This window comes from Phoxinus phoxinus (assembly GCF_949152265.1).
Source record: "Phoxinus phoxinus genome assembly, chromosome: 6".
NCBI lineage: Eukaryota > Metazoa > Chordata > Actinopteri > Cypriniformes > Leuciscidae > Phoxinus > Phoxinus phoxinus.
The window spans coordinates 6,914,773-6,940,070 of NC_136881.1; the positions used below are offsets into that span (position 1 = coordinate 6,914,773).

Here is a 25,298-nt window from a genome sequence, read left to right on the forward strand (position 1 = left end):
CCGTCCGGCGAAGGAAGGGCCGTTAAGGAAAAAATCTGTGCTCTGAACGGAGTGGAGAGCACTTTGGGAACATAGCCATGCCTCGGTCTAAGGACGACCCTGGAGTCATTAGGTCCGAACTCAAGGCAGGAAGCATTGGTAGATAATGATCGTAGGTCACCCACACGCTTCACTGACGCGATTGCCATAAGCAAAGCGGTTTTGATCGAAAGCGACTTTAAATCCACAGACTGAAGTGGCTCAAATAGAGGGCCTTTCAGGGCCTCTAGTACCAATGACAGGTCCCAACTAGGGACGGAGGAGTGCTGTGGAGGGTTCAATCTCCTAGCGCCCTTTAGAAATCGAACTACCAGGTCGTTCCTTCCCAGTGATTTACCACCTACCGCAGCATGAAAAGCCGTATACCGTATACACCTTGATTGTGGACGGGGTGCGACCCGCGTCCAGCAGCTCTTGTAGGAAGGCGAGCACCGATGGTACCTTGCATTACTGTGGGTCTAGCTCCCGTGCTGTGCACCAGCGAGAGAACGTAGCCCATTTCTGGGCATGTAGGTGACTGGTCGACGGCGCTCTCGCCTCAGTTAAGGTTCTCAACAAAAAAGAACCTTTCTCAACCTTCTTGGAAAGGTCCCCTGATATCAGTTCAGTGGCCATGCGTGCAGGGCCCACAAATCGGGACGAGGGTGCCAAATCGTGCCGTTCGCCTGAGAGAGGAGGTCCCTCCTCAGCGGAATCGGCCGGGGGTCTGAGGCCGCCATCTGGATCAGCTCGGGAAACCATGACTGATTTTTCCAGAGCGGAGCTATGAACAGCACCATACTCTGGTGTTCCCTGATTCGCTCGATGGCCTGTGGTATCATAGACAACGGCGGAAAAGCATAGAGCGGGCGTTCTGGCCATATGTGGGCGAACGCATCCTTGCCTTTCGTGAAGTACACTGGGCACTGAGCGTTGTCTTCTGAGGCGAAGAGGTCGACCTCCGCCCTGCCGAAGACGCTCCACAGCTGCTGAACCGTCTGCTGGGTAAGAGACCACTCCCCTGGGAGTACTTTGTCTCTGGACAGCATGTCCACGCCCTGGTTCAGGATGCCTGGTACGTGAGCAGGTTGCGCTGGGCCCAAAGGATGATGCTCTCCGCCACCGTGTGCAGGTTTCTGGACCTGACCCCACCTGGCGATTCAAGTACGACACCACAGCTCTGTTGTCCGTGCGGACCAATACGTGATGGTTCCGTAGGTATGGGAGAAAGGCGTCCAGTGCTAGAGCGACTGCCTTCATCTCCAAACAGTTTATGTGAAGGCTCCTTTCCGAATCTGACCAAAGACCGGATGCCGACTTGCCCTCGAAGAGAGCCCCCCAACCTAGGTTGGAGGCATCTGTCGAGATGGTCTGTCTGACTGACACGATACCCAGACTCACACCGGACCTTTTCCAGGGAGCCAGAGCTCTGACACAGCTGAGACTCGCTCTGATTCGTAAATGGCCAGATCGCCATGCATGAGTTGGAACGCGTTTTTTTAGCCAGTGTTGCAGTGGGCGCATGCGTAGCAAACCCAGCTGCAGGACCGGGGATGCAGAGGCCATCATGCCCAGCATCATCTGTAACCTCTTGAGAGGTGTCAATGCGCCCACGCTGAAAGAGGTGGCCAGGCGTTGTATAGAGAGAGCGCGCGCTGACGTCAGGCGCGCTTTCATGTCCAAAGAGTCCAACATTATGCCCAGGAAGGAAATTCTCTGTCTGGGCGATAATTCGCTCTTGGCAGCGTTGATCCTGAGGCCCAAAGAGACCAGGTGACTGAGAAGCCAGGATCTGTGAGTTAATTATATTATAACTCCTCCGATTGCGCTATGACTAGCCAATCGTCGAGGTAATTCAACAAGCGCACGCCCCGTTGTCTCAAAGGGGTAAGTGCCGCGTCCATACACTTCGTAAATGTACGAGGAGCCAGTGACAGGCCGAACGGGAGTACTGCGTACTGGTAAGCCTGATCCTCGAAGGCAAATCTTAGGAATGGCCTGTGACGGGGCGATATCTGGATGTAAAAATAAGCATCTTTCAGATCCACTGAGAAAAAACAATCTCCCAGGCGAATTTGCGCGAGAATCTGCTTGGTCGGCAGCATTCTGAATGGCCGTCTCATGAGCGACTCAGTCAGTTTTCTGAGATCCAGAATGGGTCTGAGATCGCCGTCCTTTTTGAAGACGAGGAAGTAACGGCTGTAAAAGCCTGACTTGCTCTGTGAGATGTAAACCGGCTGGATCGCTCCCTTTTCTAACAGTTTCAACACTTCTGTGCGTAGAATGTGTCTCTCTCACTGTTGTCTCGACCTTGGCTCGAAAGCGCGGCGGTCTGCAAGCAAATTGAAGCGAATAGCCTTGTTCTACTGTTCTCAGTACCCACTGTGAAATGCCTGGGATGGCCCGCCATGCACTGGTGTGCAGAATCAGGGGTTGAATGAGCTTTGAGCTTTGAGCTTGCTCTGCCCACTGTTTCGTGAACCCTGTCTGCTTCAGGCGGCGCGTGCTCCCTTTGCAGCATGTATGTGAAAAATCTGACCCGGGGCTGATATCATATGTAGGGGAGCGTGCGGTGACGCTGGCACCGAACCGACATTCATGTTTTCTATCAAACCTGATGGGCGACGCTGTGATAGTGTATTGACAGCACTTATTAGTGAGAGCACAGCGCCTCACTCGTGCAACACTCAGAGCCCGGCGCTGTACGGGCTAATAGCTTACCCCGTTGACAGCGCTTATGTGGGCATGTGCGGTGTTTGTAGCTGGCAGATGAACCTCTGCTGTATGTACAGCGTGGGCTAGTGATTTGGGACAAGTACTCATGTGTAGCTGTGCAGACTTTGTACTGGACAGTGGGACTACATCTACAACACTCACAGCGAGAGCTGGCGAGTTTATGAGAGTGGGGGGAGTGCTTGTGTGTAGATGTGCAGACTCTATGGTGGGCACTATATCAAAATTTTTCATGCTTGCAGCGTGGGATGGCAGGCTGCTTACAGTGGAAACAGTGTTTGTGAGTGAGGACTTGCGCTTTATGGTGGGCACGTGACCTAGACATGACACAGGCAGAAAATAGCTATTTTCTGGGTTTATTTGGGTCGCCGTGAAAACGGCGTTTGGGTGCAGGTGAGCGTGTATTGTGACTTCCAGCCACCAGTGCGAGGGGGACTGGAGAGAGCTTCGGCCTTTTTGGGGAGATTAACCCGTCCGCGGCGGGGTTTGAACTCACCCTTTTCGTCACGGCTAGGACGGCTTGTGAGGCTCGGGGTTCGACGTAGGCTTAGGTCGAGGACCCCTATTCTCTGGAAATGGCTGCCGCCTTGAGGAACGTGAGCGGCGGCGGACCTCAGTCGCAGGACGGGGCTTAGCCGTCGGCGGTGCTGGCTTCTCACGCTGGGAAAACGACGCTCTTCTCCTGCCGCTCGAGGTGAACTGGAGCATTTCGGGAGAAAATGGTGCATGGCCTGCGCGTCGGTTGGTCGGGCGAGGACCACTCGAGCCCGTGGTCTTGCACAGCCTTAGTGAGCATGCAGATTAGTTCGGCGTCGACACTAGTCTTTGTACAATCCTGTGTAGACGGGGCGTAAGCGGCCCACTCTTCACAGTCGGCAATAGAAAGGCTGTCTTTGTCGTCCTCCTCTTCCTCGTCCAAAGCTCCAAATGAGAGAAGACCCGCTGCGCATGAGGAGGGGGCGAGGACTCAGATGACGGAGAAGCACGCGGGGACTGGGCCGGCGTGGGTTCTCTGTCGACCGCAGGCTCAAGCTCTCTCTGCGAGCGGCGTTTCTTCTTACATGGCTCGAGCAAGAGAGGCGGAAGAGCAGGCTTGTCGTCGAAGGCCGCTAACTTCTGATGTAGCAAGGTTAGGTCCAGGACCTCACATTCAGGGCCGCCGCCCTTGGTCAGCGCAGCCTCCGCGTGGTCGCAACCCAGGCAAGAGGAGCACAGGATGTGACGATCCTCGGCAACAAGCGGGCCTCTATACGAGGCGCAGGTGGAGCAATTTGAAACAACACTTCAAATTTGCTCTTTTAGACAAAAAACAAATGTGAATGCGACAGTGAACACGCTTGTTGTGCGTTTCGAAAGGATATTTTAGCACGCCGGATGGCGCAGCTGCACTGCGTTTTAAAAGTTAGCTTTCAATATTCTCAAGAAAAGGATTTTTCCCATAGCGTATGCTACGCAAAAGGAGAGACCTCATTGAAAGGGAACTGTCCTAATTAGCACATCCAGGTGATTGGAACAAAATACTGAGGAGGACTTTTACTTTCTGAACCTGAACTTTACAGCACTGAGCACAACCTTATGATTTGTTTTAGTCTTTTTAAGTGGAATTTTCCCAAACCGAAGAAAATTCTGCATTAAATAAAAGTACTTGAAATATTCTCAATACTTCCATTAATATCATCACAGGTGTCTGTGTTTCAACACACAACAAGCCTGTGAATATGCGTGCATATGTCATGCTGCTCCGCAGGATGGGAGTGTTTTAAGATAATGCAAAAATAAATAAACTGAATTAATTTAGCAACAAAACTCACCTAATTCTGTTTCTGTTGATTTTTTATCTTCCTGTTTTTCCCTTGTATTCTCTTCGAATACCAAGAGGCAGGAATTACTAAAGAACTGCTCTGTGAGACTGAGTACAGGCGGCCCAGAGCTATTGGAAGACAGGGACAAAGCATTTCTGATGAGAAGATAACCCCATCACAGTTGACGACATTCAGTTCATTTAATTAATGTCGATCTATTAGTTAACTTTCCAAAGTGTACAGTTGTGGAGGTGACCATAAAAAAGTATATTTTAACTTTAACAGTGACAGTAGTTAAACACCTTACACTTAAATAGTGGCCGTAATGTGCCCAAAAGGAGGTTAAAAGAGGAATGTATGTCCCTTTCTTTTGAAACCCATCCAGAAAATTAGACATTGATAAAACAACTAGGTTGTAATACAATAAAGAAATGTTAGCATTATTATGCATGCAAAAACTGACCAGCTATAATAGCAACATTGGCTCAACCAATGGGATGTGTTTGGGGTGGGGCTATGTTTTTCCAACCAATGAAAGATGGGGCAGTGCCGAAATAGCACACTGCATGCAGCCACTTTTTGTGGTATATGGATCCACAGAGTCTAAAGTTTTAAGCAAGAGTAAAAAGTCTAAAAACTGATTCCAATAATTTTGAATATGAATTTTGGAAGACAATTGCATATTATTATGCATATTTTAAACTACCTCAAATAAAACCATAAAAAGTTTAATAACATTCCTTAATATGATTCAAACCAAAATATAATGTGATATAATATGCCCAATTATAAAATGCTTGACAAAACTCTCAGATGCCACTATGGTTATATTCATAACAATTTATTTATATTAATTCCACATATTCTCAATGCTTTTTACATGGAAGAGGTCTTTGATGATTTTTTTCACCAGGGTCAGACAAACACATTAGCCATCTGAAGGTTTACACAAAATAACAACTGATTATTACGCAGTTTTACACTGTAAAAGATTTTATACTCCAACATTTATTCCATTGACTTTGCAGGGTCATAATCAAAGACAAAATTGTCATGATTGTCGGAAAATACTCAGTTATGTTGTATCTCAGATGGCTGGTTTTAAAGTATTACTTATAAAGCTAAATTAATAACATGGTGCATGGATCAAAAATATTGCTCTGTAGTCTTATACATCTTGCAATGACAGTATTAAATTATCTAATTTTTGCCACTTGTATGGAATATGTAACTTCTTCTGTCAGCAAGTCTTTTTTGTTTGCATGACAAAACAGGAATAATTGCACTGTCCAAGAGATCAACACTCTCAGCCCTTACAAAAAGTACTGTGGTGGTACTGTGGTATCAGGTGGTAATACAACATTACTTGGTAATGTACCATGGTACTGTATGATCACCATATTCATGTAATGTAGAATATACAATACATGGTCATCCAAGATACTTCAAAAATACCATGGTACCATGTCCAAAAACATGGTACAGTTTTGTAAGAGAAGACAAACATACTGTCTCTTTCCTAGAACTATAAACACACACTTCCTTATTATCTCACTCTCAAACAGACCTCCCCTCCAAACACACAAACAAACACACACATAAACACGTATTAGAGCACATTAGGAATGAGCAGGTGTCTGTATCATTCCATATTGATGCATTCCATACTCTAGAATATCAATGATAACTATAATCACCTATATGACATATATACACTACTCTTTTCCAGCGTCTTATTCTGAATTCTGTCTATATCTATGTATTACACCTTGGGCAGGGTGGGATTTGTCAATGCAAAAACTACACTACACAGTCAAACATTCACACACACTGACAACAACAACAATAACAGCAACAACAATAATAACATACGTAAAGATTACAATATACCTCTTTAAGTCCAAAGCTTTTCTTCATTATACTTCAAGGGATCAAAGAAATAGTCCAAAAAAGACATAATATTTTCAGGGTCATAAATGGGACTGTGCTCTTCAAATTTTTTGTCCAAACTAAGTGTTTTTCAGTAACTTGTCCAGCTGAAGACCACAAGGTGAAATTCAAAGCTCCCCTTTACTTGTGGACAAGCTCTCAGCAGAGATTTGGAAAAGAGCAATACAGCTTCCTAACATCATCAAAGAGAATATGATGTACATTTACTGCTCTTAGCACTGCCTTAAAAATAAATATTCATCAAACTCTCACCCCACATGTTGTACACACATATACACACACTCACACATATTAGCATTTCTCTGCTTAATGATATTTAGAAAGCTTGTCACATAGTCTCTCTTAAAATTGTGCTTATCTCTGGAAGCATCAAGACAGCAGGCCGTATTTGCAGGTCAGGATATGTACTTGCAGTACCTATTCTGGCCACTAGAGTAAGACGAAAGGCTGGTGGAGAATGAAAAGGTGGAGAATGATGTTAGTCAAAATTTTGATCCTAGGCTTTTCTCAGAGATGCTCAATTGTAGACTTTTACACACGTTAGAATGGAAGAGCTTAATTTGCCCTATCGAGATTCCAATACTGCTGAGGCATCAAAGTTGGTTTCGGTTGTCCACACTGAGAAAGTGAAGCTTGAGTGTTTAATACTTCCTAAGGAATCTAATATATTTTTTCATTTTTAATCTAACATGGCATCCAACTGGTCCGCAAGGTCATCAAACATGCTGCCAATGTCATCGAGAATGTTAACTGTGCTCTTGTTGTCCACAATGGAGCTGAAGAGGAAAACAAACAGAAAGTAGAAGAAAAAGAATGGTGAGTTACAACAAGTAACATCATCATCATGCAATGAAGAGACTACTAAGTGCCAAGGAGGTAGAACATAATTTGTTTTAGTGTCTAGAAACATCTTATACCTGTCATCCTTCTTAATCTTCTCCTCCACTACCTCCAGAGCAGCAGCCAGGGACGCACTGGTCTCCTCCAGTCTGAGTTGCACCATGTTCCCTGAACCAGCTGTCAATAACCCTTGGCTTTCGACCTCTGTTTTTCCACCTCCATCTTGTGGTTCACCCTCTACTTGTGTCTGTCTGGCTACGCCTACCTTCCTTCTTCTCATTACCACCGGTTCTGCTCCCTCCCCTGTCTCTTTTAAATGACTCCCTGCTGAGGAACCTGAAATCAGGCCTTGTTCACCTTGAAATGTTGGATCAACCTGGATCAGACCTGTCCTTTCCATTCTAGCAATTCCGACTTCCTCTACTCTTTCTTGCTTACTCGAGTCATCTTCCTCTCTCTGCTTTTCTACTTCTCTAAGCCTCTTTTGCATGTCCACTCCAGGTAAATCCACTTCCAGAGGGCTTGGGATGTCCACTGAGAGACCAGCCATGGAGGACCTCGGGGGCTTCACTGGAGCTGAACCTGGTGTAGAGGGGGTTTGTGGGGTTTGGGGTGTCTGTGGGCTCTGAGCTGGAGAAGTTGCTGGACGTGGAGACAGAGTGCTTCCCTCCATTGGTTTTGGGGTGACCGGACTCAGTAGATTTTCCAGTTGTTCAATTGAAGCAGGGCTGAAGGAGGCACTGGATGGGCTGAGGACATCTGCCTGAGGAGAGCCAGGAGTTCCAGTGGTATGGATTGGCTTGATTTTTACAGGTTTGGGCAGTGTAGGAGGTGGACTTGGCTTGGGAGATACTGGAGGGGGGATTTTCTTAATCTCCACTATAAAGAGACAAAGAAACCATGTAATGTAAAACTTACTCAAATCCATTCAGAAAATATATTTTACTACATCAACCAGATATCAGGAAGGTCTCTGTGGATATCAAGCTAAGCAGAGGTCCTGGTTTCCTAGAACTGCTGTCTAAAAATACCCATGAATTTCATGCATGCATGAATTTCTATGTTGGCTTGCTAGGCTGATTTATGCTTGTTTGCCAGTTTGCAGGACAAAGGGTGAGATAATATGAGGAACACAATGACCTCATAGGTAAAATTCTTACCTGGGCTATGTTGACCTTCTGGTCCAGGTAATTGAACCCTCCTTGAAGGAGTTGGGGGATCGAATTTGCGAAGTGCCATTGCTGGTTTAGGTGAAACTGGGGGTTTCAGTATTTGTCTGGGAAGAGAGCCAAAGCTGTCGTGTTGCAGTTCTTCCTCCCTACCACCATCTCCAATGCAAGCTTCTGATACAGGTCTTCTCCGAAAGTTCTCTAGCCCATCTCCATCAGTGCCGTTACTCTGTGGTGGAGCCAATGCTTTGGGCCTTCGCTTTATCGTACTCGTTTCTGTCAGGTTAAAATGTTCACTATCTGAATAATGTGGTGGTCGTGGTCTTCTCAAAGTTGCAGTGGCATCCATCCGTGACCACTCCTCTTGTGGCAGAGAAGAAACAACTCCTTCCAGATGAGTGATCATAGAACGTGGACGTGGCTCAGGGGCCTGTTTATTTGGGTGGGATTCACAAGGTACTGGTTCATGATGTGCGAGGTCCTGCATGGCTCGGCTCATCTCAGCCTCTTGTACATCATTGTCAGGCTGCTTTTGAGAGTCGTAAAATTCACTGATTGTGCGGCGGCGACTATCTGCGTCAGAATTCAGAACTTCTCGGTTCTGCCGAAGGAGGTTTTGGCTTGCCTGAAGAACAGGTAAAACATCAAAACTCATTTAGGCATCAATACGTACCTAAGCATGTGTAAAACATTGGTATTTAACTAATGCAAATGAGTCCAGGAGCTTTTTAAGAAAGTAATTAGGGACAACTCTAATGTCAGGTAGATTGAAATATTTTGTTACAATATTTTATCAGCAATAATTGCTCTGAATCTTAAAGTTAATCACAGAATGATTGTTTTATTTTGAGAGTAACTGTTTAATTACCTGCAAATAACCACTTCCTTTACCACTGCTTCCAAGATTGGACATTTCAAGCATGGCAGCAATGTCTCTAACGCTGCCCCCAGATGAAGTTTTTTCAGAGGCAATTCCACAATCGCTACGTCTGCGCTCCCTGTATGTCACATTGAGTAGCAAATTGTTAGCCCTTCTTTCGCCAGATATTACATCATCAGCCACAGCCTCATCAGCCAGGTTACCAGTGGAAATGGAAGAGGACGAGCGTTTTGGTGGAGTTGGAGGACGAGTTCGTCTGCGAGGCCGAGCTGTGGCGAATGACTGACTGCGATTGACACTGTTGATGTCAAGGGTTTCACCAGAGGCTTTCGCTGAACTGCAAGCAGTGACCCTATGTCCACCTAGTGTTGCGTATTTAACAGAGGAGTCTGGCAAAGGTAAGTCATGCTCAGCATCAGTAACAATATACTGTCCACTTCTTGGCTGGGATGGAGTTTGACCGTTGCCCTCTTCGGTTTCTCCTTCAGGTGGTAGGCAAAGTAATGGAACGTTACGAGCGTGAGCATGCGAACGGGGAGAGTCACAAGGCCCTCTGGCCCTGCTCTGTGTTTTTAACGGGGAGGAGGGGATGTGTGAAGGAGAATTTGAAGCAGAAGATGAGGTTCTGCCTTTAGTAGGGGTGTGTGGAGGTGTTGGGGTGGGACTCTCAATTGAGTTAGGTTTTCTCAGAGGAGGAGGGGCATTAGCTCTTTGTATGCCTCGCCCATGGGTGCTGTGCCGGGGAGAGCCACGGCCTTCTGTTCTTTTGCGTATTCGAACAGAGGGGGTGGAGTTCACATCTGGTTCTGTGCTGGTTTCTGATGATTGTTTTGAGTCTGTGCTTTCTTCTATCTGGCTCTCCTGGGTGGGAATGTCTGATTCTGGAGATTCACTCAGTCGTTTGACAGCTAACATCAACTTCTTCTGGTGTCCTTAGTGGGAAAGAAAAAAAGAGGTGGACAGTAATTATTTTTGTTTGAGAAGTTAAACCTGTAATCTTTTCCCTGATGAAACCATCATAAATACTAATGGTGGATCAGTGTAGTCATATTGTTTATTTTGACCAAAAAACTTATTTTCATTGTTATTTTACCAGCATTAATGGCACATAATGACATTGGCATTGGGCACAAATGCATCATAAACATTAAAACAGATATATTTAAAATTAGACAAAAACAAAATGCAGAAAAGAAGACTCAAAGAAACCATATCCCTATTAACATTCAGCAGACACTATTATCATCCTTCTCACAAGTAAGAAACATTAACAGATTTAAAAAAAAAAAAAACTTTATGGCTAAAACCTGCATATGATATACATATAATATCCCGCTTGTTCCATTTCTGTGCTCCTGAGTGTTTAAATGTCCTCTCATGCTATTCAATATGGCCATGCTTGGCCTTACCAGCACATGCATCCCCCACTAGAGAACATCATCCAAAACACAATATAGTAGTGACCAAATATGCCAGTCTTTTTAGCAAGGATATCAAGAAAAAACTATTATTATAAATATAAACCTAATTATTTGTTGTATACATGCCTAGTTTAGTGATGCCGATCTCCTTTAGGTCCTCCAGAGTAATATCACTAATGAAGTCCATATTGTCGTAGCCGTTCTGAACCAGAGTCTGGTAATATTGATTCAGACCAATTGCAGACAGCCACTCAGCCAGACTGGCCTACAAAGTTACACAGATATTTATTAACGGATTTGAACAGCAAGTTTGTACATGTTTATATGTACAGTACATACAGTGGGGTCCAAAAGTAATGAAATAATAATTTTGCTTTTCAAAGAAAAAAATAATATTAGCAGCAATACACTTTTACTCATATTTGGTTTATCCTTCTATTGCTTAAATGACTTCACAAAACCTGAAAATCATGTTCTACAATAAACATTACAAATGTGCTTATTTGATATGAAACAAAAATAGTATACAGATACATATTTTATATTCATTTATTTTTAAAGAATAAAGCTTTATTTTTTTTATTATATGCTTAAATTATATTATGAGTTCCAGACTTCTGGAACCCGACTTTATTACTCTTACTGGTTTCTCTTGAGGTATCCAGTCTGGGATGTACATTTTGCTGATCTCTGAAAGCATTTTCTTCCTGTGCCCTGGTTTTGTCACCCCAATAGCAGTGAGGTCCTGTGGGGTACACGCACGCACGCACGCACGCACGCACACAAACCGAATTTAAATTTAAGTTAACTAGGCTATTCATTTAAGTTGAAGAACTATTTGCAAAAATGTGTAAAGTATCTGACTATTCTGACTATCATTATAATGTACAGTGACTCCAAAAACAATCTGGATATTTAAGTCACTCCAAAATATAATGATATAATTTAAGCGTTAAAATACTTTTTGAGGCCACTGTATTTTGAAAGATGGCAGCTGTTTATGGTGGTAAAGAGAAAGAAAGAAAGAAAGAAAGAAAGAAAGAAAGAAAGAAAGAAAGAAAGAAAGAAAGAAAGAAAGAAAGAAAGAAAGAAAGAAAGAAAGAAAGAAAGAAAGAAAGAAATGGATAACTAAATATAGAATGAAATGTTTATTCCATCTTTAATACAATAAAGAATTGATCACTTTGTTTATTTATGGAATGATGATTGACAGTGTTTATCTTAGCGTTGTGTTTGTTACCTCTGGTGTCATTCTGCTAATGGTCTGCAGGTCATAACCAGCAGTGATAAAGTTTGCTGTGTAGAACTGCAGCTGTGCACTAGTGAGCCATTCAACAACAGCCTCTGAGCTCTACAACACACACACACACACACACACACACACACACACATGCACACACAAACACAGTATGGCAGGGAAAGACGGAAACGCATCAATAATTCAGACATTGCTTTAACAGTATCATGATTCCAAGTCCTAGTATGAAAGTGTGTTATGTAGTACACACTACAACCACTGTGTGGCAGCAAAAAAATAGTATTGCTTCAAAATCATATATCACTAACCATAGTAATATTGTGGTTTTTGGATTCTTTGAAACACCTTAACGTAAACCCTGATATATCTGAATATAGTGACCCTTAAACAGGGACGTCATGCACAAGTGACCATAAAGACATGTATAATCATATAATTATGTATATTTCAAATAAGTGATGTTCTTTTGAACTTTCTATTCATCAAAGAACCCTAAAAAATGTATCACGGTTTCAGCAAAAAAAAAGTAGCATAACTTTTTTTTAACATTGATAATAATAAGAAATGTTGCTTGAGCAACATATCAGAATAGAATGATTTCTGAAGGATCATGTGACACTGAAGACAGGAGTAATGATGCTGTGCATCACATGAATATACAATAAGAATATATCCAATTAGAAAAAAGTTATTTTAAACTATTATAATAATTTGCAATATTACTGTATTGTGAACAAATAAATGCAGCCTGGTGAGAATAAAATATTTATTTGATATATATATAAAAAGAAATATAGTAGCCTATTTGTTTATAAGTGAATAATCAATTTTACTTTCATACTTGGACTTATTAGTATATATTTTGTTATTCGAAATAAAAATAAATAAATAATATTTATTCTCATTAAAACACTAACAAATATAGACACATTACGATTGACATAAACAAATCTGTGCCACCACACACACACTTGCCTTGCTCTCAGCCGAAACTTCATCTTTCCTCTGCAGCAATGGATCCACAAAGGGTTTCTTCTTTTGCTGGCGTGGGGCAGCAGATGCACTCTGAGTGCGCTGAGAAGACACTACAGCAGAAAAGTAAATAAAATGAAAACCAAATAACGTTTTATATATTTTTACTTACCAGGACTTTGAATATACGTATGGGCTTATTAAAACATTTGGAGGCATAGAACAATGGATATATGAGATGTGTACAAATGAGACATAATGAGACAAACCTGTATTCTAAGATCAGTCTAGTATTTGAATGTAAATAGGGGTTTTAAATGCAATGGCTCCCAAAAGTATTTACACACACTGAAAATTGATTGTATGGCATTTTATAGCAAAATATCGAAACCAGGCAAACAAAGCACAAACACACTCTTCAAAAAATGATTAATCATTAGATTGTTTTGCTATTTTACTGACTTCAAACATCCCCTAAAATTCACCTGGACACCAGTAATTGTACAAGAGAAGTGAAGTTAGGTCTGAGAATGTTGGTATACATATCGTAGTACCTGAATTAGGATCTAAAGACTGTGATTGGTCCATAAGATGCTCTTTTGCTTTGGCTGACTGGGACAGCACCGTGGCCAACAGCTAAAACACACACGCAAATGCACACATACATGATCAGTAATGTGAGAAATAGAGAGAAAGACAGACAAAAAGAGAATTTACACATCGGTCCCTGTGTGCATCTGTGGTCTTTGTGTGCGCCGCACCTTCACGCCCTCGGCCTGAGCATGCAGTCCCGGCACATTGAGGCCATGTGTGTTAACTCCGGGTGAGTGTGTGGGGGTGGTCGGCGCGGGCACTGGTGAGTTGGTGAGGTGAGCGTTGGCATTACTGCTTTGTCCGCTAGTAGATGAACGTCCACTGGTCAGACTGCCTGTGCTGCCCATGCTGCCAACACTGCCCCCTGCTGGCAGGTACAAGTTATCATGCAAGAAACCAGAAATAAAAAAAAACGTTGAGTATGTCCATGTTTGTGCATATGCTTTATTTCGATAGGCATTCTACTAACTGTAAGTAACCTTGCAACTACATGTCAACCAGCAGTCTTTACAGTATTAGTTGACTGTCACTCTGCAAGTACATGTCAACTTATTCTACTTACCCTAACCCTGACCTAACAGTCTTCTAATACTCTAAAAAGAGTTAGTTGACATGTAGTTGCAAAGTTACTTATAGTCAGTAGAATGTCTAAAGTGGAACATTGAAATAAAGTGTAACCGTATTTAGGTTGTTGGCAGATAACTTAAAACAAAATTCTTTGAATTTATATGACTGTATAAGGTAAAGTTTTTGGATCTTCTGTAATTTCAAAACATTTAAGCGTATTATGTCCCGACATGCATAAGAGCCACAAATAACATCACTGATGTCTGTTGAGACGGCTCTTGATGAGATTAGATGATAATTTCAGTGAATAACCACTTAAATGTCTTTTCATCGTACTATGGCATTGTATTGCTTCAGAAGACTTGGAATATTGTGCATTGTACTTAATGTGCTTTCTTCCTTTTAAGAGCTTGACCATGTGAATCACCGTTTTTTTTATTGTATGAAAAAGAGCAGGTCAATCATTCTGCAATATATTTCCTTTTATTTTCCATGGAAAAAATAAAATCTTAAAGTCCCCCTGTAGTCAATCACAGTATTCCTTAAAACTCACCTTTGATAACCAAAATGACATATTTACAATATTTTTCCTAGAAAAAAATGTCTTCATAGCTTGAATGTAACTCTACACCTATGGGGTTCTATGAATATGCAAATTAGCCCCGCCTCCACACACTCACACCAGCTCAGAGATCCACTCGTAAACGATCGCACTTTGACGTGATTGGTTACAAGGTAGTTTGTGAAGTCAGAAACACCCGCGATTTCAAACCACATTTTTGAGTCTGTCTTTGGTTCACTGCAGTTTTAAGGAGAAAATACTAGTGCTGTTGACTTATGAATTTGCACATGGTTTGTTATTAATAACACCACATAAACATATAAACAAAATTTTGATTTTCACCACAGGGGGACTTTAAAGGTTTGGAATCCAATTAAATAGTCGTTTTTATGTATATTTATTATTGACTACCGTTCAAAAGTTTGGGGTCAAATTTTAAAATGTATTCAAATACATAACAGTTATTTATAATTGTATTAATATTTCACAATATAACTGTATTACTGTTTATATAATCAAATAAATACTTTCTGGGTGACCATAAGAGACTTCTTTCCAAAACATTGAAAACATTTTACTGACTCCAAATGTTTGAACGGTAGTGTATATTTTTAAACGTGTAAATATCCCATGTATTTTCCCAATTAATATGAGACCATAAAAGCAGCAGACATAATAAACATAAATAAATATAAATAGTTTTAGATAGAGTATAGCATATCACGCTACAGGTCACTGTTTACGTCACATCAACTGTCCATTGAAAAACTGTATTTACCAGCTAAAGGTTTTCTCAGAACCCAAATCTCCTCATTTGCGCTGCTTTGCTGGCCGCTGAGGGTTGGAGAACCATGAGGGCTGGAAACGGATCCCCTTGAGCCTGAAAGATATCACACACACACACACACACATAAACACACAATCATAGTGAGGTAAGAATGAAATACTATGCTCTGCAAGCTCCTAATGTGCAAAACCAGATACACACCGAGGAAGCAGATAGTAAAGGGATCATTTGGGGGCAGTTCAAATGGACTGTGGCATATCCAACAGTAATCTGGGATCCTTGCTGATGAACATGATATATTTGTAAATACAGTACAAAACAAATATTCAGACCCCTTAATGAATTACAAAACTTTAGTTAGCTGTGAAATGTAATGTCTAGCACTGAAATTCTTGCACTTTATTTTACAGTAGCTATGTGTACTTACAGTGTACTTAAGAAAGTACTGGGTAATATAAGGTACAGTAACTACATGGGTTAAGGTCAGGTTTAAGTGGGTTCATGGTTATTACCCAGTTTTTGTAATTATAATAAGTACATATGTGAAACATGACTGTAAAATAAAGTGCTACCAAGATTTCTAATGACTGTAATATAGTCATTTCTGCAGTATTACAGAAAAAAAAGTACCGTAATACAATTTGTTTTATTTAAATATCCATAAAAAGGCAAATAATACACTACTGATTATACATGATCATCACTTGTCAAATATGCAGGTTAGGTGCTCAAGAAACATTTCTTATTATTAATGCTGAAAATGCTTAATATTTTTGTGGATAAAAATAATAAATATTTTTAACAATACTGTCACGTTTAATCAATTTAATTCATCATTGCTGAATAAATAAAAAAATATATAATATAGGCTATAATTATATCCTTTTTCAAACTATGATCATTTTTTTTTTGCACTACATGGTAAAGAGGATTGGGAGATAATATGCAAAATATACATTTAAAAAAGTCACAGCAGTAAAAAAAAAAAAAAAAAAAAGGATTTCTACCAGAAAACTTGGAAAACATTTTTTTTTTTTTTGTATGGCCAGGACATGTTCTTCACACAAATATCTCTGATACTGCTAATTTTGTATGTTACACATCCAACTTTCTCAAAGACATTCAGATTCACATCCTGTTTACTCCATATGGTCATGAAGTTAAAAAAAAAAGCCAGGTGAATGACATGATATGCTTATGACGGGTAAATGTGTATTTTTCTGACTGTATGTGTGTTTATACCTGTCTCTTTTTGCGGCTCCTCTGAGCAGGAGGAGGCTGGTTCATACCCAATTGTGCTGCAGGTAGGCATATTATAGCCAAATGAGGTGAAGAGGGGCTGATGGGTAAGGGGCTGGGTAGGAGGGGGTGGGGGAGTGAGGGGCAGAGAAAAAATGTGGGAGCAGTCACCGTTCACCATGACAACTGAACCAATTGCTGGCGGACGGATCTGTATCTTAAGATACTGTTGGGTTGAGGGACCTGGGTACAACAGAACAACAGGCGACACCAAAAAAACACAAACAACAACAACAAGAACAACAAAAAAACAGGAAAGGAAACACAAAACAAAACATGTTCAAGCAAAAATATCTAACTCTATAACTTACCCTGTAAGTTAACATGCAAGGTGAAAATTAACACTTTAGAAAACTAAAAAAAAAAAAGAACTATACTCATGCATACTATTTTCACAAAACATACTTGAAATGCATTCCCAAAAACACCAAATTTATAACTGATCTATGTGTTATGCATGCAGACTACATCTATGCACGAAAAGGGAGAAAATGGGGATTTGAAGTGTGTTGGAATGTGTACATCAATCAGTATATGTTACGTTTCACTATTGGCGCATTTCATTATTGCAGTGGTGTGAAGTATTTGAGTAAATGTAATTGTGTGCTTCAGTATCTTTTTGGCTACTTTGTACTTTGAGTATCAAATATATGAAAGCTTTAGCGTATAGGTTATACCAGAAAGACTCTAATGCCACGTCATTCATTCATAACTATGAGGTCTGGCCAATCACTGCTTGACACTTGAACTTTCTCTTTTCCGTTGGCAGTTGATGAGGCTGACGTTCCTCTCCATCCCTGTCCATCCGTCTGGGGCGGGCCTTCATCTTTCGGCAGGATTAGCTTCCCCTCAGGATCTGGATTAAGGACGGGGCCTAAGCCAAATAACTTTTTTATTATAATAATAACTATATATGAATCATTGTACCTCGCTACCATCTGTTAATACTTTATGGAATACATATTATGTAAACGTTCACTTGCCCTCTCAGTCTTTCTGGTAGAAATTAGCAACTTTTACTCTCTACTTGACTACATTTTTGAATAAGTATTCTAATGTGATGAGTAATGCAATTCCAAGCACCTGACTTTTTCTGCAGGAGTTTATTTATTTTACAAAATAAGCAATATCGTCATCTACAGGGCATTGAAGGTATTATATCTTGTGTGTTTTTCCCTTACTCGCAGCAACTTGTCAAAAAGGCTACTTTACGCAAATGCGAGTGCATTAGCAGGTAGTTACTGAATCATAGGTGTTTCATATGATGAGGATGAGGCTTTGACTATTTAATTTATTTATCCACTATATATCCTTTTTTAAGGATATTGGTTTTCTTATGCCCTTGTTAAGCACTTGAGCTGGGTTGAGTGTCTGTCGATGTTTAAGAGGCTGTTGCGTCCACCTTGATTTATTGCAATATTGAGGTGTTCAATTTAATTTCGATATTAGACAATAAACGTGATTCCTCTCCTCACATTTCAGCTGCTTCTTGTTTTTCACTGGACTAGTGCATCTTTAAGCCTACATTCAGTATGAATAAAATACTTGATACTCTTAAGACTTTTACACAGATGGTATTGGATGTGGGGACTTGTGTAACTTCTACTTTAAAGGGTAACTGTCTTTGTATGAGCCATATTCATTTCGTATTATTTGATGTAATTTTGTCCTGTGCCACTAGGGGGCTGTATGTGCTTTGTGTGCTCAGCTGATCTCGGGTCAGCCCGGGTAGATCATTTAACTTCGAGGAAACACAGACACAGGTGTTGCTGATTAAGGAAGCAAATAGTTTTCGACCTTATTGTACTGACTAAGTCCTAAACTAAGTCTAGTACTGGTTGCTAATACAGCGGATTAAGTTTAGACGTGTGCCCGTGCCGCCTCACATAAAACAAACGGAGAGTTCAGTAATGTTACTATTATCTAGTCAGTTTATTTTCCTCCATAAATCATACAGCGGCAATATCTTAACTCATAATACATAACCAGGACAACAAACCCTATTGCTCACTACAAAGGCAAGACACAAAGCACAGTCGAAAACTGTTTGCTTCCTGTTCAGCAACACCTGTCTGGGTTTCCTCTGATCTACCCGGGCTGACCCGAGATCAGCTGAGCCACAAAGCACATACAGCCCCCTAGTGGCACAGGACAAAATTACATCAAATAATACGAAATGAATATGGCTCATACAGTCACCAAAATTGATCCTAGGCTATTTTTGTTAATCTACCCGAGTCAAACATTCGTGTAAAAGCATAATTAGAATGGAAACTCCACTTTTAAGTTTGAAAAATGCCTCTTGAATGGGAGTGCATGGGGCACTACAATGAGAGCATCAAAATCGCTATTTTTAAAACACTAAAGTGGCTCGACACAACATGAAACTGTGCTCGAAGTATCACCAGGGGCTCTACACATGAACTCGAGCATTGACTACATGGTTTGTGTAGAAAATTAACAAAAATGACCTAGGATCAATTTTGGCGAGAGTTACCCTTTAACTTTGAGGTATGGGTTTCAGGTACTCTTTACACCAATGCAATATTAAAGTAAACATTCTTTTTTATTATAAAGTAATAATGTATTTCATGGACACATGGTCCATAGAGTCCCAATTATTACTGATTTTAAATTATGCGAATATTGATGTTCATCCAGCAAGAGGCTCTAAACACACTATTTTGGGTCTCAGACTTCAATGCAAGTTTATGAGAGAAGTTATGTGTGATTATATATAAATATAACTACAAAATAAAAATAATAATACAAATAACTGTTAAACAAATTAAGAAATAATATTATTACATTTATTATACACTAATATCTCACCGTAAAAATAGGGGTATTCAAGAAAAAGAAAGTAATTTCTGGCAGAAAACCTCAGGAACCCTTAAAGCTTCACTTTTGTTGGCATACGCTGGTTTATAAGCACTTCTAAAGTTTGAGAAGATTGTTGGCATATGCTGCGTTCCCAAACCCACATTAAGCGACCCAAACTCAGAGCAGACGTGGAGAAGAGTTCATGAGCAGCTTTCACTGTGAACTGAGCCACTCCGAGACACAAAAAACCCTGGATCATGAACTCCTTCCGTGTAACGCACTGCCGAACTTCACTCTGAAACATGCAGCCCATAACAAATCCCAAAATTTGTGATTTAATTATGTAAATATATAAGCATGCTATGCCACATCATAATTTAGTTTTTATTTCAATTAATCACGCAGCCCTAGTTTTAAATCACTGTCATTTTTGTCTTGACTAGAAGCTCGGCTTCTCTTGAATATCTTTTAAAAATAGCAAACTACAAGCACCAGAACAAAGTAAATCTGAGTACACATTCTGACATTGATAAGTGATGTTGTTTCTTCACTCTTGAGAAGCAGCAGTCGCCACTGATCTGCATGTATAAATGTGTGAAAGCCTGTTTGCATGTGTGCGAATGTGCAGAAGTGTGAATCCACTGATGTGAGTTGAAAGGAAATGAAGGGGGGGATGGAAACGATGGTACAGGTGGACGCAGAGATGACCGAACAGTGACAGATAGATGAGCCACTCTCATCTGCCCTCTTTCTCACTCCCTCTTCTTTCATGTCTTCGAGCTGACGCCTCTAATTAGAATCACTTGACTGGTGATAAAGGGCAGGGCAGTTGGATAGAGAGCAGTGTTGCCAAGTCCGTGGTTTTACACTGTTGCCGCGGGTTGTTTTTGTAGTCCGCGGGTTGAAGCGTCCCCCTCCCCGGAATGCAATTTTTACCCCCCGAAACGTGATATTTACTGGGAAATGCGATCGGGATAGTTTTGATTTAGCAGTTGTGCTAGTTGTTGTGCAGACCTGGCAACCCTGATATAGAGCGAATGAACAGCCACCCACACAACCACACACATACATTATTTACATACTCATGTATTTAAATACACAGAAGACACAGAAGACAGCCGCTCCATCAAACTTTATCTACTTCTAGGGAAACAATCATCTGATCACTTTGTTCAGCAAGCTTCATAATTTGAGGCATCATTTATGTATGTGGCACAAACAGTAGAGTGCAACAGCCGGTTTTCCGGAAGTAAAAGCTCCATTCTTTTTCTCCATAGGGAAATAGGGATAACTTATAAACTCTTAAAGACAGACCTACAGTGAGCTACGAGGTTATTCATCAATAGCATATGCTTCTACTGAAGATGTCAGCCTGCATTATTTCAGCCTATTTTTAAAATAATCGTGTTTAATAGAGGAATCCCAGGGGAAAAAGCAACATTACCCATGATGCTGTACAGAAAATTACACCAATCAAAAAAGCAATACGCACCAAAAGATCTTGTTAGTTCCGCCCACTCCCATGAAGCACTGCGAATGGCGTAATCGAGTCAATATATATACGCTCTCAAAATACTTTTTAATAAACTTAAAATATATTGTTTATATATATGATCAACAATTGTAAATTAGTAGTTTTATGTTTCTCCATAATTTTTAATTCGATTATGCTGTTCACAATGCTTGGAAAAGTACACAGTCTTATACCTTTGTATTTTTCCCCGATTTTCAAACACTTGTTTGCTTTAAATCAAAGTTTGTAGTGTTGTGATTCACCTCGTAGCTGATTGTCTTGGTTCATGGTTTATAATTCTTTTTTTTAAATCCCTATGGGAAAAATGAATGGAAAAAAGGTTGTGGGTGCTAATGCACTCTATACTTAAACTTAGAGGTTTGTTCCAATAGTAACAGTGATGTGTATTCCCTACGCGGTTGATGTATCAATTGAGTACTCAAGAAGACGAAATGAACAAAATGCTCATCCCTAATCTACACACACAACAATAAATACACAAACACTCATATAAATGCAGAAATGCATGCACTAAATACGAACTCACCAGAACCCACACACACATGAACATTTAAATGCCAGGTAGATGAGCTTCAGATTGACCTTGATTATAAAGTGGATTAAAATGTGCATATGTGTCACATGACATCCTAGAAGGCTCATGTGACGATGCGATGGCACACCTGCCCTTTTGATGACTTCCACCATGTTGGACGGAAAGTAACCCACGCGGTCATTTCCTGTGCGGTTATCATGGATACAGCCCTTCCATCGTCCGTCAGAATGCTGCTCCAAAACCTGAGGAGCAAACAGACATGTTGCAGAATGTGCCTGAAGTTGAAAACAAGCAATACATTGCACTGCACCATGCAAAAAAAACGAAAATAGTTTTGGTTTAAAAATGTTCTTTTGCCCATTATTATTGCATTAACTTATGTTGATATATACAGTAAAACCTTATTGTATAGTCTTACGAAAAGGATAAAGTTATGAAGACTATTAGATCGAACCCAGGTTTCCAAAAAGTATACTACTTATGTCTTACACACTACTGTACAAAAGTTTAGGGTTAGTACAATTTATTTAAAAATATTATTATATGCCCACAAAGGCTGCATTTATTTGGGGGGGGGGGGGGGGGGGGGACAGTAATATTATTACGATTGTTGCAACTATTTTATATTATTGTCACAAACACTTATAGTTTATCTTCTGACGTCCATGAAAAAGAATCAAAAATCAAAAATAACTGAGTGTTCGTGACAATTATAATATCATTTTAGAATGTAATTTATTCCTGTGATGTAAGGCTGAATTTTCAGCATCATTTTTCAGTCTTCACTTACTTGCTGGTATGCTGCTCAAGAAACATATTAATATCAATATCAGGATTCTTTGATGAATATAAAGTTGAAAAGAACAGGATTTATTTGAAATAGAGATCTTTTGTTACTTTAGAAATAGGGGTGTGCCAAAAAAAATCGATTCACAGAAGAATCTAGATTCTCATTTGCAACGATTCAGAATCGATCTGAAATGTCCAAGAATCGATTTAATAAATAAATAAAATCAGCTGGCTGTTCGCCTCCATTTTTGTAACCTATACGGGACGTGAGCGGCAAATCACTAAAACAAAAAGGAAGCAAATGGATGAGAGGGAGATCTTTCGTTCCTACCATTTGCATGTGTTTTAAGTCCTGTCAGTTTAACAGGGCGCGCTTGACAGGGCATAAGAACGAGCAGAGAGAGAGAGCCGGCCGCGCGCGCGCACTCACCCGAGCGCTGTCTGCTCTCTCTCTCGCTCTCTCTCTCTCTCTCTCTCTCTCTCTCTCTCTCTCTCTCCCTCGCGCATATTAATCAAAATCAATTAATACGATGGTGTCGGGAAAAAAAACTCTCCAGTGATGAAACGTTTTCTGTGTTGACAAATCTTGTGCGATATCCTAAACTGCCGAATGCATTGCTTGTTTTTTCTGTTTACATTTCATTGTGAATGCTGCTACGTCAGAGCGGCCAAAGCGTCAACAAGATTCCCCGTACTTTTTGACAAGCGTCCTTGACAGGGCGGCCATAGCTTTTTTGCAGATCAAGTCGGCGGCGGTGTGAACGTACAGTCAGCCGCCAGCTGCAGACCAACGCACACTGCTTCACGAAACTCCCTGCCAACTCCGAGAGGGCAAAAAAAAAAAAAAAAAAAAAACTCGGTCTATCGCTGCTTCATCGCCAGGTAGCTTAGGGATAGGACTATTATTCATTTTGAAAGAAGCACTTTATTTTCATAACTTGTTATTCTTTAAGTTACTGTGTCTGACTGAGAAATATAGATGTTTTTTTGTCTTCACCGGTTGTGTTCTACATGATAATCGAATCGAATCGTTTTGAATCGAAAATCTTTTTGAATCGAAAATCGATTTTGAATCGAATCGTGGCCTCAAGAATCGGAATCGAATTGAATCGTGAGATGGTAAAAGATTCCCACCCCTATTTAGAAATGTCTTCACTGTCACGTTTGATAAATTTAATGAATCCTTAAAAGTATAGATAAAAGTATTAATTTCTTTCAAAATAAATCATACTGACCCATACTTTTGAAAAGCATTGTATATAAAGAACCACTACTCCTGCATAAAAAAAACATGTGCATGACATGTGCATGTGCATAAAGTTTAGGGTGTAAAGTTTATTTTTTTTTAAATGCACAACTTGCTACTTTGTTAGAGTAAAATAATGGCTTCTTTACCGTGATGATGTCGCCTGTTTTAATGTTGAGGCTTGTAAGGTCATAGTTGTTGCAGTAATCCTTCAGAGCCCTCACTTGCATAGCAGCCGATGCATCTGTATGCAGGAACACACACACACACACACACACACACACACACACACACACACACACACACACACACACACACACACACACACACACACACACACACACACACACACAGAGAGAGAGAGATACCAGTGATTTCAGAAAGCCTTTGACTCAACGTTTCTGTGTGAATTTATGTTTTCTCCCATTGTACCTCTCAGCATCTGTTTGATCTCCTTGCCGGCTTGGGTAGTGGTGAACTGGTTAACAATATCCAGCGCTGTCTGACAGAATGTGTTCCTCACCCCAGCACTGATACCACTCTGAAGAGAAAAGTACATTGTGATTGCACTGACAATACAGACATGCACACATTCACAGACATGACGTTTATTAACATACCAGCAAACTCCCGAACACAACCAGTGTTCATATCAAACACACACAAGTCTAGAAGACATCGGTTTCAACTCTTCTATTCTTATAACACTTTTACCTCAGTGGAACAGTAAGATTAAAGGCTCATATTGCTGAAGTTTGCCTAACTCCATGTGACAACAGATTTGGAATATTTATCACAATAAGGTTCACAGAGAAATGGAGACTGACTTGTACAATGCATGATGATCTGAGTGACCTGCACTTTTTGTCACTACTATGCAAAGAGGAAAAGATCCATTGTGACAGTGACAGAATACACCACTGTTCAGAAGTTGGGGCTCAGAAAGATTTTTTTAAATTAATATTTTATTCAGCAAGGATGTATTAAAGGGGGCAGTGGAAAACATTTAGAATGTTACAAAAGATTTATATTTAAACTTTTTGTTTATCAAAAAATCCTGCGTGAATCAAGGTTCCCACAAAAATATTAAGCAGCTGTTTTCAGCATTGATTATATATATATATATATAAATATATATATTTCATATATATATATATATATATATACAGTGCTATGCATAAGTTTAGACACCCATGCTAAAGTTGCCTAAAAAGAGGAATAAAAAATCATCTTTTGGAAATTTATCTTAATGCCTTAATTTAAAAAATGAGGAAAACTCCAACCTTTAAGGACACCAATTTTCTTTGTGAATGAATAATGTATCGTTAAAAAATAAATGTTCTTCCTTAAAATACAGGGTGCATAAGTTTGGACACCCCTATGTTAAATTCCCATAGAGGCAGGCAGATTTTTATTTTTAAAGGCCAGTTACTTCATGGATCCAGGATACTCTGCATCCTGATAAAGTTCCCTTGGCCTTTGGGATTAAAATAGCCCCACATCATCACACACCCTTCAC

At 40.4% G+C, this 25,298-nt stretch overlaps 1 protein-coding gene across 2 annotated transcripts in view; it reads right to left on the reverse strand.

Annotated features, from left to right (window-relative positions):
* Positions 1-5,376: 5,376 nt before the first annotated feature.
* LOC307000904 (caskin-1) overlaps positions 5,377-25,298 on the reverse strand; it is a 50,677-nt gene continuing 30,755 nt past the window's right edge. The window contains exons 8-22 of one of the 2 annotated variants that reach the window (XM_079616847.1): positions 24,212-24,320; positions 23,929-24,023; positions 21,872-21,986; positions 16,796-17,035; positions 15,545-15,646; positions 13,805-14,004; positions 13,598-13,679; positions 13,047-13,156; positions 12,054-12,164; positions 11,457-11,558; positions 10,940-11,078; positions 9,381-10,324; positions 8,504-9,137; positions 7,421-8,222; positions 5,377-7,279 (exon numbers count right to left, since the gene is read on the reverse strand). In XM_079616847.1, coding sequence (XP_079472973.1) covers positions 7,183-7,279; positions 7,421-8,222; positions 8,504-9,137; positions 9,381-10,324; positions 10,940-11,078; positions 11,457-11,558; positions 12,054-12,164; positions 13,047-13,156; positions 13,598-13,679; positions 13,805-14,004; positions 15,545-15,646; positions 16,796-17,035; positions 21,872-21,986; positions 23,929-24,023; positions 24,212-24,320 — 3,882 coding nt within the window. In that variant the 3' untranslated portion in view covers positions 5,377-7,182. The remainder of the gene's footprint in view (positions 7,280-7,420; positions 8,223-8,503; positions 9,138-9,380; positions 10,325-10,939; positions 11,079-11,456; positions 11,559-12,053; positions 12,165-13,046; positions 13,157-13,597; positions 13,680-13,804; positions 14,005-15,544; positions 15,647-16,795; positions 17,036-21,871; positions 21,987-23,928; positions 24,024-24,211; positions 24,321-25,298) is intronic. The other variant, XM_079616848.1, reaches the window with a different exon arrangement.